The sequence below is a fragment of the Anoplopoma fimbria genome, chromosome 7 (genome assembly GCF_027596085.1).
Source record: "Anoplopoma fimbria isolate UVic2021 breed Golden Eagle Sablefish chromosome 7, Afim_UVic_2022, whole genome shotgun sequence".
Lineage (NCBI taxonomy): Eukaryota > Metazoa > Chordata > Actinopteri > Perciformes > Anoplopomatidae > Anoplopoma > Anoplopoma fimbria.
The window spans coordinates 783,920-796,419 of NC_072455.1; the positions used below are offsets into that span (position 1 = coordinate 783,920).

General features: G+C 38.1%; 1 protein-coding gene and 1 non-coding gene across 2 annotated transcripts; one reads left to right on the plus strand and one right to left on the minus strand.

The window, feature by feature from the left end:
• The first annotated feature begins 6,723 nt into the window (after nt 1-6,723).
• LOC129093743 (aminoacyl tRNA synthase complex-interacting multifunctional protein 1-like) lies at nt 6,724-11,787 on the plus strand. The gene is made up of 6 exons (XM_054601858.1): nt 6,724-6,826; nt 7,015-7,128; nt 8,081-8,251; nt 8,361-8,560; nt 9,017-9,188; nt 11,621-11,787. Exons 1-6 carry the CDS (start codon nt 6,724-6,726, stop codon nt 11,785-11,787), a joined length of 927 nt encoding a protein of 308 aa, XP_054457833.1.
• Nucleotides 11,788-12,286: 499 nt separating this feature from the next.
• On the minus strand, nt 12,287-12,368 carry trnas-cga (transfer RNA serine (anticodon CGA)). The gene has a single exon. It is a non-coding gene; the product is annotated as a tRNA-Ser (tRNA).
• Nucleotides 12,369-12,500: the final 132 nt, after the last annotated feature.

A 12,500-nucleotide genomic window follows, 5' to 3' on the forward strand; every position in this document is an offset into this window, starting at 1 on the left:
GTTCCTAACTTTGGTTTACACCATATGTCAACTGACCATTTTTCTTTATGCATAAGAAACAGTTTGGTCCTAATATCCTGAATATTACAAAGTAACCTGTTCTGAAAAATGAAAGACAGGTCAGTCATATAAAACAGAGATTTCAAACCCTTAGCCCATGGATGGCCATGCAAAATGTCCCAATGAAATGTCTTTTTTGTAAGTCTCTGATCAGACATGTTCACAAGTCTATTCCAAAGTCGAAGCGTTTGACATTTATGTGGGATCTTTGGTGATTCCAGCCCATGTCCCCAGTAATGGCCAAAACTGATGTTGATTTTAACTCCCAAGAATGATCTAATCGCTCTGCTCACCAAAACCCCAAACACCAGAAACACAGTCAGACACAGGACATACACATGAGTTATATAGTTGTGTATATGTATGAAATCCTAAATCACCACAGTGTTTGACTTTGTTCAGGACAGATCCCAGTGCTCTTCCCTCTGACTGAGCTAGAACATTGACAGCTTCTTTAAATGTCATTTGCTCATCGAGAGTAATCGAGGTGTTTATACTGTTCAGAGTGGGACAGCACTGTTCAACCAAAGCTAAAGACAACTGAACTCTGTAATGGTTTGTGTCTAAAATATGCTGTTGGTGTTTTGTCTTGGTTTACCACTAGCCTCCATTTCCGCCACCACTCCACAACAATGTTCAGCATAATCTGCAGATCTTTTTCCTGTTCAGCAAGTAAAACTACATCATCAGCATATAATGATATGCCCACTGTCTGATCATCTGCTTTGACCCCCAAATTAGAAGCTTTAATTTGTAGAGCTAAATCATTAATATAAATGGAACCTGTTATAAGCAAATGAACCAAAGAACCAGCAGTAAAATACTAGATATGCAGTAAAATGTCCAATTTAAATGTATTACTTATATTAAAGGGGTTTAATTAGTTATCTAATGAGTTAAAGGTTTTTTTAAACCGTCAAAAACCTTTTCTGTCATTTAATTTTAGCTAAATTCAATCCATCCCATTAAGGGTTTAAGGGATTATCTGAATTCTTTAAGGTGTTTCAAAATGAAAAGACAAACTGTTAAGGAGGACTGGAACCCACAACTTTAAGAATGTGGTTTCTTGAACAGGTGTATGTCACATGATCAACTCTTTGTTTACCTGCAGAGTCTGTTTAACAGCCTGCAGATTAAAACACAAACATTAAGTTTTAGAAAAGGGTATTTTAAAAAGTACCCTTCAGGTTGGCAGGCTTTCTACAAACATGCTGTATAAGAGGGACTTGAACCAACACCCTTCAAACTGTGGAGAAGTTTCTCCACTAGTTGAGTCACTTTGGGCAAGTTGGAGGTTTGTTTTGAAGTCGTTTCATCTATTTTGAGTCTTAACTGCAGGTTTCAGGTTATTTAATGGGAATATAAATGTATTACAATAAGAGTTTTGATTGTTTATATTCTCCATTTACTAATCCTAATTATGTTTTTCAGGCTTTTAATTTAAAATAATCCTGTCTCTCCGATTAAGGTTTTTTTAAGGGATTATCTAAACGTTTTAAGCGGTTTCATAAAGAAAAAATGGAGGTTATAGGAGGGACTTGAACCAACAACCTTCAGATTGTGCAGAAGTTTCTCAACTGCTTGAGCTGTTGTGATTTTGAAAAATCATATCTTTTGATTTAATGTTGATTCATCCATTAGTGAGGTTTGACTGCAGGTTTCAGGTTATTTAATGGGAAAATAAATGTACGACAATAAGGGTTTTGATTGTTTACGTGGTCCAATTAAGTGTTTTTTACAAATCCTTTAATTTGAGCTAATCCTATCTTTCCTATTAAGGGTTTTAAGGGATTATCTGGATCTTTTAAGGGGTTTCATAAGGAAAACCAAACAGTGTAAGAGGGACTTGAACCAGCAACCTTCAGACTGTGGAGGAGTTTCTCATCTGGCTGAGCTGTTGTGACTTTGGACAGTTCAAAGTTTTCTTTTGAGCTTGTTTCTTCCCTCTGTGAGGCTTCACAGCAGGTTTCAGGTTATTTAATGCTGGTTTTTGTTTCAGTGTTTAAATGTTGTTTCTCTGCAGGTTGATGAAGGTGAACTCTCTGCAGCTTCAGTCTGATCTTCTTCTTCTTCTCTCGTTCTCATAATTGCACCAGAGATGGTCCGGTGGATAAGACATCGCATCACGGGTTCGATCCCTGCCTCAGGTATGCCACACCGGAGTGTGTTTGATGAATGTATGTCCGCTCTAAAACACTACAACTACAAAGAACAAAAGAACATTCAAAAGCCGTTCCGTTGAGGCTTTGCGTCGATTTCAACTTGCAAATTTCAATTTCCAAATTTACATCATCGTCCAACGAGGAGGAAACAAACAACACGTAAATCCAAAAGAGCCAGGGGGGTCACAGGCACATTCTTTAAAACATTATTTTCAAAACTTTAAATGTCTGTGTTTTAATCTGCAGGCTGTTTAACAGACTCTTCAGGTCAAATAGGAACAAACGTGTAACGTGCTCCAAACAGCTTAGTTTTTCTTTGTTCTGTTAGTATATACTACAGCTGTTTTTAGAAAGAACATACTGTTAATTCATCTTGAACTTTGACCCTCTTTCTCATAAATCTTCTGTGAAAAACATAAAGCAAAATGTTACTGGATGTGTGTTTTTTTAGTGTTTTCTGGCTATACTTTAGGACATACTAAATATGTTTCTAGCATCCTAACTAGTATGCTGGTACAGGTGTTGGAACGCTCAGAAGGTAGAGGGAGGAGATAAAGTTTGGGACGTGGATATTGTTGTAGTTCTGGTTTACTCCACCAGAGGGGGCTGCTTGTGTTCTGGAAAACCCCAAACACCTCAAACATGACACACTGCTGTCATGACTCTATATATAAACACACACACACACACACACACACACACACACACACACACACACACACACACACACACACACACACACACACACACACACACACACACACACACACACACACACACACACACACACATGCATTCTGAGGCCTTTAATTACACTTAACCTCAGCTGGAAGGACAGAGTTATAGATAGATGGATCAAATGATCGAATGATCAAATGATCGATTGGTATGTTTCAGCTGCCAAAAAACAAGTTGATCATGAAACAAGAGGTCTGTAAATAACAATAACTTTATTATATATATATATATATATATATATATATATATATATATATATACTGCATAAACACTGTATAATTAAACATTAATCACCAAAGCATATAGTATTTTATAAGTCAAGAAAAGTACCAATTTATTTATAGTCAAACACACACACAAACATATATATATACATATGTGACAAAAAAGTATTATTACTTACAAATATATTATAGTCACAGTATTTTTTTGTTGTTGTTTTAGAGTTTTTTCTATTTTATATGGAATCATGTGTCATAAAGTTGAATATATATATGATGAAGTACAAATAAAGGGTAAATTCAGTAATATGTTCAGTAATATACGTTACTTTTAGAATTGAAATATGTATAAATATAAAAACAGAATACAGAGTAGAAATACTCAACCATAAGTAAAGGTCCTGCTTTCGAAATGTTACTTTAGCAAAAGTACTGTAGTATTAACGGCACAATGTACTTAAAGTATCAAAGGTAAAATTATTCATAATAATTTAGAATGGCCTCATTATTTAAATTTATTATATATATATTTTTTTTAATATAATAAATACATGCAAAAGCATCTTAATGTTGTAGTTCCTCAACATGGAGCCAGTTTGAGATACTTTGTGTACCACTGTGTAGATTATAGTAGTGACTCATATCATGTAAATATATATATTGTGTTTTTTCAAAAAGTACAATATTTACCTCTGAGATGTGTTGGAGCAGAAGTATAAAATATAATACAATTAATAGAAATAGTAACAATATAAAAACACTGACAGATATTTCATAGTACATTGAGTACTTTAACTGCTGATTATACTTACATACTTTACATACATACGAATCTGAATGCACTTGTACTAAATTGTAGTTGAGTATTAGTACTTTAACTTCAGTAAATTAAGACTAAATACTTAGTCAAATAAAAAAACAAACATAGTTTCTGTCACAATAAAAATAAAAAATAGGAGAGTTTTTGCTGGTTGTTCAGCTTCCAGATCACAGTAACTGGATCTGCGTTTTTAAAGGGGAGGTGTGTGACCTTTGACCTCCAGGCAGCTGGCGATGGAAACAGACAGCTGACAGAGCGAGTTTGTTTCAGCCGAAGACAAACGCAGAGCTCTCTGTGTCTCTGAACCGGCCGACTGACAACATCGTCAAACATGGACAACGTGGACGATCTGTTTAGTCCCAGGTACGTCCAACAAAAACCTACAAAAGAACAAATCTACAAATCTAAAAACCTACAAAAGAACAAAGCTACAAACCTGCAAAGATACAAAACCTTTGTGTGTTTGTTGTCTGTTTTGTTGTCTGTAGTAAAAACAAAGATAATATGAAGATCTAAACTCCTTCAGAGGGTTTTTAAAAGTTAAATCAAAGATAAAGTGTGATTTTTAGCCAATGTTGACTGTTTTTCTTTGGCATCCATTAGACGAGATTATTCAAATTATTATTTTTTAATTTTAAACTTTAAACAAAATTTTGAACTAATTTTAAACTTTAAACTAAATTTTGAACTAATTTTAAACTTTTAAACTAATTTTAAACTTTTAAACTAATTTTAAATTTTAAACTGGAGTGACTTTAAGTTATGAGTTTTTTGTTGTTGTGGAAAAAACTAAATGAATATATTTTTCTATTATTCATTTTTAACCATAAATTAGAAAAGTGGTAAATATTTATTATTTTATTGATTTCAAGACCTGTTTTCATAAGATGTGGATATTTTTTAAATGTTGTTACTACTTAAGTTAAAAGTCTGAGTACTTCATCCACTGTTGTTTCGTCTGTCTTCTACCAGCGATTGTTATTTATAGCAGGAGGCCCGACTGCAGCTGTTCAGTGTCTTTCTGCATTTCAGTGATTCGGCTGCCAGTTGGTGTGTGTGTGCGAGTTTGTTTTACTGATGTTGTGGGGACTCATACACCATTTGGGTACAAAAGGTAGGTCCCCACAAGGTCAAGCAGTATAACTAAGGGTTAAGACTTCTGTTTTTTACGTCAAATTTACGTTAAGCGCTTCCATTGAAAACTATTTATTTTTACTGTAAGATTTTATTATTTGAACAAATTTGAAGTAAAATAGAATAAACATGAAAATAAATAGAAACTCTTTTCACAAAAATAGAAACAGATAAAAGACACATTTGATGAACCACCACCAAAGTTGAAATTAATGCAATTTTACTCCTGTTAGCACTTTCGGGGCCATTTGTTTTGTTTGCTGCAAATGTATTGATTTTTTGTTTGTTGTGATCATACTGTCAGACATTAAGCACAAATGATATTTTCTACGTCCACATAGCCACGAAGGTACAACAGAAAGTGTCCCACTACTATTTTCCTTTATTTAGATGAACTAAAAAATGTATAGAATATAAGATTTAACATTTGACCAGCTACTACAGTTTGGAACACATGTGCTTCTTAACATATTGTAGTTAAGCCCAAATGTTTCAACAAGAACAAGAACAATTTTTTTTAACAATTTAACATTTAATAAAGCATTTTTTCTTTTAGTGTTTTACTTTCCCTTTAATAATGAACTTCTGTAGATCAGTGTGTTTGCGTTTGTAAATGTTAACCAGACTTACAGCTGACGGGTGCGTCAGGAGCTGTCTGTTTATCATTATGCAAATAGGGTGGTTTCAGAAAGTCAGTGTGTGTGTTTGTGTGTGTGTTTGTGTGTGTGTTCAGTACTTTGATGTGTGTTCCTTCTTCACAGATAACATCTATCAAAACTTCACTGACGGCTCTTTTTGTGCTTTCATGTCTTTATTTCGGTGACGTGCTCAGTTTCTCTTCATGTGGTCCAACTCTCTTCTTTTGTTTTAGTAGTTTTTGACTCTACTTCTCTCTTGATTTATTCCCTCAGTAAACATTGTAAACATGAGTTTATGGTCTCAATCTCTAGTTTCAAGTCTTCTTCAATACAGCATGATGTTCATTTAGTAAATGATGCTCCATTTAGAGTCAAACAGACCATAAAGCAGGGGATGCTTTAGGGCGGGGCTACACACTGATTGACAGGTCCACACCAGAGACGTATACGGCGTCTCTACGTCACTCCTCCTCAGTCCATATATGGTCACTTCCTGTTCACTGGTTGCAAAAAACCAAGATGGCCGATGGCCAAAACGACAAATTCAAGGCTTCAAAACGTCCACAAACCAATGAGTGACGTCACGATGTCTACGTCCACTTCTGATATACAGTCTATGGTTGACACTGGACATTTACTTTTTGCTTATAACTCAGGTCTTGATTTAAATCTTTATTAATCCCCATGGGGGAAATTTTTGCAGAATTTCCCCATGGGGATCAAAGTTCAAGCAAGGTTGTTCAAGCAAGGTTGTTAGACCCCTTTATTACATGTAACCTGGGTTATAACAGCATTTCATTCTTTTGGAATTGGACCACAGGTTTGAGAGTTTTGGGAGTGAGTTTTGGAAAAAATGATTAATATAAGTTTTTCATTTGTGGGGCTTTGTATATCAATATTGACTTTTGTTTCAACCGGTTGCAGTGGCTAACTATCTGTTTGTTTGTCCGATGCTCAGTCTGGCAGCCACTCTGATAAAACTGGATCCAGAGGACGGCGAGCAGATCGTGGAGTATTTAAAGACTCAAGCCCTGCTAATGAGAGAGAAAGCACGTAAGAGCAAACACATCCACGTCAACATCTGCAGATACTAAAACAAAAAAAGACATTTGACTTAAATCAACATTAATATCCAAAATCCAACAAACAAAGATCTAATGTGGGACATCGTTTACGCTAAAAGTCATGTTCAAAGCGCCCCCTTGTGGATGAGATTAAAACGACACCTGTTTTTGTTTCAGTGCTGCAGGCGTCAGTCAGAGATCAGAAGAAGCTGCTGGTGGAAAACGGAAAACTGAAGAAAGACATCGAGGTGCTGAGAACTCAGCTGCAGGAAAAACAGAGGAGACGCACTGGTAAACAAACACCCTTTAATTATTTATAGGACCCTCAATGACAGAATGCAAACCTTAAGTCTTAAGTCAAAATGTAAACCATCAAACCGAGTCCGAACCCTTAAACAGCCTGTTGACGACATGAGAACAAGTATAAATGTTTTCACTTTCAAAACTATCCTCTTTCCATAATGTCCCCCAAATTTTCAGTCTTCCCAAAATGCTGTACATTCAAAAATATCCATACCTTCCATAAAATGTCTTCTCTTTGCTGTTAAGTTATCACTTTACATAAAACATTCTCACTTTTTAAATGTTCTCACTTTCCCTAACATGTCATGCTTCTCAAAATGTTCTCACTTTGCTGATAGGTCCTCATTTTGCCCCTTAGGTTCTTACTTGCCATAAAATGTTCTCACTTTTATAAGTTTTCTCTCTTTGTGTTATGTTCTCACTTTCCAAAAATGTTCTCTGTTTGCTGTCACTTTATACAAAATGTTATCACTTTTCAAAATGTTGTCACGTTGCCCCTTAAGTTCTCACTTTCCATAAAATATTCTTATTTTTAAAAATGTCTTCACATTGCTGTTAAGTTCTCACTTTTAAAAATGTTCTTGATTTGCTGTTAAGTTCTCTGTTTATATAAAATGTTCTCACTTTGCTGTTTTGTTCTCATTTTCCATAAAATGTTCCCACTTCTGAATAAATATGTCCTCCCTTCTGAGAATGTTCTGACTCTTACTGTCTAAAACTTGACCTGATCGTCACAAAGATAGAAGTAGAAAAACAAACACAGATGACTGTAGATGATTTTCTTTTGCTCTGAGAACCAGAGAGAACCAGAGAGAACCAGACTGTACGTTAATCTAATAAGAACTTTATTAAGTCAAACCCTTTTGGAGATTCAACCAAAAGATTAAAAACACAACCAGATACATAAAATTAAATTCCTGCATCTTTTTCTGTCTTTCAGCTAAAGCTTTGTTCGCCCCGGCTCCTCCTCCTCCATCTGTTAGCCCCGCCCCCTCACCACCTGCCAACCAACCTGATGGAGCCACAGCTGCTGTTTCAACGAATCCTCCTCCCACCTCCTCCCATGACCGCAGAGAGAGACAGAGCAGGAGGAGGAGAGGAGAGAGGAAAGGTGAGATGGGGAAGGAGGGAGAAAATGAGGAAAGGAAGGAAACATAGAAAGTAAATAAAAAGATGGAAGGAAGGTAAAGACTTCACCTTTCTCTCTCTTTCTCCCCCAGCTCGTCCCACCTCCGACTCCCTCTCTTTGGGGGCAGAGCCTCGCGTTGACGTGTCACGACTGGACCTTCGGGTTGGACGGATCCTCAGCGTCCGCCGCCACCCGCTGGCCGAGATGATGTCGGTCCAGGAAGTAGACGTCGGAGAGAACGCACCCCGAACGGTCGTCAGCAAGCTGGGAGGGAAAACAAACCTCGAGGAGGTAACGATGACTTTATGTTAAAAGTATTACAACTTTTTTATTATGAGAAAATATTACAACTTTAATATCAAAATATTACAACTTTAATATTACAACTTTATTATCATAAAATATTACAACTTTAATATCAAAATATTACAACTTTATTCTCAAAATGTTAAAACTCTGTTCTTGAAACATTACAACTATTTCCTTACAATAATATGACTTTATACTCAAAATGATACAACTTTATTCTCAACATGTTTTTGACCTTATTCTAAATTTTATCACAATTTTATTCTTGAAACATTCCAGCTTTATTTTCAAAATATTACAACTTTTTTCTAAGACTGTAGTACTTTCTTTCTTTCCCTGTTTGTGCATTGCCTTTTTCTTTCAATAATCTTTCTTTTGTTAAAAATCTTTAATCTTTACTTAATTTCACAAAAGTATTTCCTCTCTCTCTCTCTGCAGCTCCAGGGCGGTCTAGCTGTGTTGCTATGCAACGTCAAGGCCTGTAAACTGAGGGGCGTGGTCTCACAGGCCCGCCTCCTCTGTTGCTCCACCCCCGATGACTGCACCGAGCTGTTGGCCCCGCCCACAGGTTCCACCCCTGGGGACAGGGTCACCTTCCTCAACTACCCCGGTAACCATGGATACTATTTTAAACCTTTTGTCACGCGCGGTTCCCGTCGCGTTCTAAAGTTTTCACAGCGATGAACGAGACTCCTCGGAAGGCCGCGCTTTATGGCGCCTCAACCAATTACACCTCGTAAACCTCCGCTTTGAGAGAAAAGACCTCTGAGGGTAGTCAAGCCTGCCAAAAGATCTCTATGGCATAAACATTACATTACAGTCATTTCAAAGCTTATATTACATATCATTCATCCATTCACACACTGATGACAGGCTACCATCAAGGTGCCACCATCAGACTCTAACTAACATTCATCATCAGTCCACACCGATGGCCTTCAGGAGCAACTTGGGGTTAAGTGTCTTGCCCAAGGACACATCGACTGCCGAAGCCGGGTATCGAACCACCGACCCTCTGATTGGAGAACAACCCTGCTCTCCACTGCGCCACAGCCGCCCATAACTGGAGCAGCTCATTGTCGCCGTACTCGGAGTGGGGAATCCCCCTCTAGGTCTCTCTCTTAATGTGAATGTTTGTGATTTTTATAAATCAGTTGTGTTGCCGTAGTGCGGATATCCTGCAACTCACCTCAGGCTGGTTCCCTCCGGAGAGGAAAAGCCTGTTCGGATTCTGATTATTCCGTCAAAAAGGAAAAATGAAGAATAAAAATATATAAATCCAATCGATTTTATTTAATCCCAATCAGAAATTATTCCTTTCAATTCCAATACAGGGAAAAAGGATAATCCACAGAAAATTTCAAAAACCAGAAAAGGAATAAAAAACCCTTAATCCAATGAGCAGGGGTTATATCCAAAAGTGCGGAGATTTTGATAAATCCAAAAATGAATCCCAACTGCTGCTAAAAATGACAAGGACTACGACTACGACTACGACTAAGACTAAGACCTCGAGGTCTAAAAATCAAGGGTTTTTATAGCCAGCTCCGCAAAACCAGAGAAGGTCCAGCCCCCACAGAAGGGGGCACTTTACCCCCCTTTGGCCTGCCATCGAGGGACTTCCCGACTTGGGCCAAGACACCTGGCTAACCCCCCTTCCTTCAAACAATGAACTTGATGAACCCACTGAACTTAGTGAGCGTCGACTCTACATCGACACTTAAGAAATATGGCACACCTGCTCATGGTTTTTGATCGCAACACGCAGTATATCAAGGATACATCGTGTGTTCTCAACGGGATACATTGGTACATGATATATATCACAAATATAGAAAACATAGTATCAAAATACACATGTTGCCCAGCATGAGTAAATCTCTGAGTAAACTTCGATATATGTACTCTTTGGCAAAGCAAAACTTATCATGGTAAAACATAAAAACAAGAAAACCTACACTTCCTAACAGAGACCTGTGTCTGTGAACAGAGCCTGTGTGAAGGGGTGGAATGTGTTTACGCGGGTAGGGGTTCATCCTAAGGTCTTATGACAGAAGTGAATTAATGCTTTGGAACCATAAATCAGGCGTACATTGTGTACAGCGGCTAGTTAGAAACCCCCCAACACCCCTGTGTGTGTGTGGGTGTGTGTGTGTGTGTCGAACTGCAGTCTGTGCAGCCGGTTCATACATATCATAGCCACAGCGGCATGAGTTACATTTATTATTTGTTTTTGGTCATTTAGTTCATTGTTTTCTCAATAAAGTGCATATCTATGGCACCTAACCACCCGGGCATTGCGTCCTATGAGCTATTCGCATATCCTACAGCCCTTCCAACACTTTCAATGCTTGTTTTCTGAATGGAGTTCGGCTCGATTGTTGCTATGCTATGCTAACATTGTAGCAGCTCCATCAACACTAACAATACAATGTCATGTAGGCATAAATACAGCAGCGTTGTTATTGTTTGTACCATATGGTTTATACTCATGTATTTATACACATAGTTTGGTCTTTGTACTAATATGAGGAATCTTTATTTCTACTTCAACAATGTCGGGACTTCAGTGATGACAGGGGGAGCCCGAGTTGAAATATTTCAACTCATAACTCGAATTATGCAAATGTAATGTATTGACGTTATTCACTCCATTTGCGCCCATTCGTGTTATTAGCGTTACTCACGTCCATTCACAATCATTCACGTCCATTAACGTCCATTCTCGTTCATTCTCGTCCATTCACGTCCATTCGTGTCCATTCGTGTCCATTCACCTCCATAAGCGTCCATTCGCGACCATTTGCATCCATTCACGTCAATTAGCATCCATTCTCGTCCATTCATGTCCATTCATGTCCATTTGCGTCCATTCGTGTCCATCCGCGTCCATTCATATCCATTCATGTCCATTCACATCCATTAGCATCCATTTGTGTCTTGGAATAAAAAATGCTAACAATAGCGATTCAAGCTAGCAGGACCATGAAAGTGGTCTGATTTTCAGGTAACCATGAACCCGTTCTCTCTCTCTGTGCTCAGGTGACCCGGACCGGGAGCTGCAGTCCAAAGACCGGGTTTGGGAGCTCCTTCAGCCCGACCTACAGGTGGACTCGAGGGGCGTGGCCAACTACAAAGGCTGTGGGTTTGAGGTGAAGGGGAAGGGTCTGTGCAGGGCGCCCTCCCTCACCAACGCCGTCATCAGATAGACCGCAGGATGTGGTGTGCTCTTATTGTGAAAAGACACTTAGCTAGTTAGTAGCCTAGCTAGTGCCGTTAGCTAACGAAAGAAGAAGAAGTAAAAAATGATTTTGTCTGAGTCGCATCAATGTTGTTTATTGATTAAAAAATGAATGCTTCCAATGCTTTTATATTCCCAAGGCTTCATCTAGAACCCGACCATGGTGTTCTACTGAGGAGCCTTTTATATTTCAAGTGTTACACCTGGAACCTCCCCAGGGTATTCTACTAATAAACACACATTTTATAACCTACTAAGGGTTCCTCATGAAGAACCCACAAAAAAACCACAATTCACAATGACGTTGTGCGTTGGAAGATCTTTTAAAATCCATTTTAATCCTTAAAGAACTTTTACTATAATTATCAGCTTTATTGATTGACATACACATGTACATATAAACAACTTGTGATTAGTGTCTTGCCCAAGAACACCTCGGCATGTTGACAAGCACTCCAAAGGAGAAACGTCACGAACAGGATTCGAACCTGTGCGGGGAAACCCCATTGGATTTCGAGTCCAACGCCTTAACCTCTCGGCCACCGTGACTATGTACTTCTGAGTGAAAGTCTCAAAGGAACCGTTGGATAAACGCTCTCTTCAAAGGGTTCTTCAGAAGCAAATGGTTCTGGGTAGAACCTCAGTACTTCAGGAAGAACCCGTTTGGAACCCTTCGTTTTC

Excerpts from the sequence above, each read along its gene's own strand:
- LOC129093743 (XM_054601858.1), top strand. The coding sequence starts at position 6,724 with ATGCTCAGTCTGGCAGCCACTCTGATAAAACTGGATCCAGAGGACGGC. Across the intron at positions 6,827-7,014 it reads GCTAATGAGAGAGAAAGCAC|TGCTGCAGGCGTCAGTCAGA; the intron begins GTAAGAGCAAAC and ends TTTTTGTTTCAG. Across the intron at positions 8,252-8,360 it reads GAGGAGAGGAGAGAGGAAAG|CTCGTCCCACCTCCGACTCC; the intron begins GTGAGATGGGGA and ends TTTCTCCCCCAG.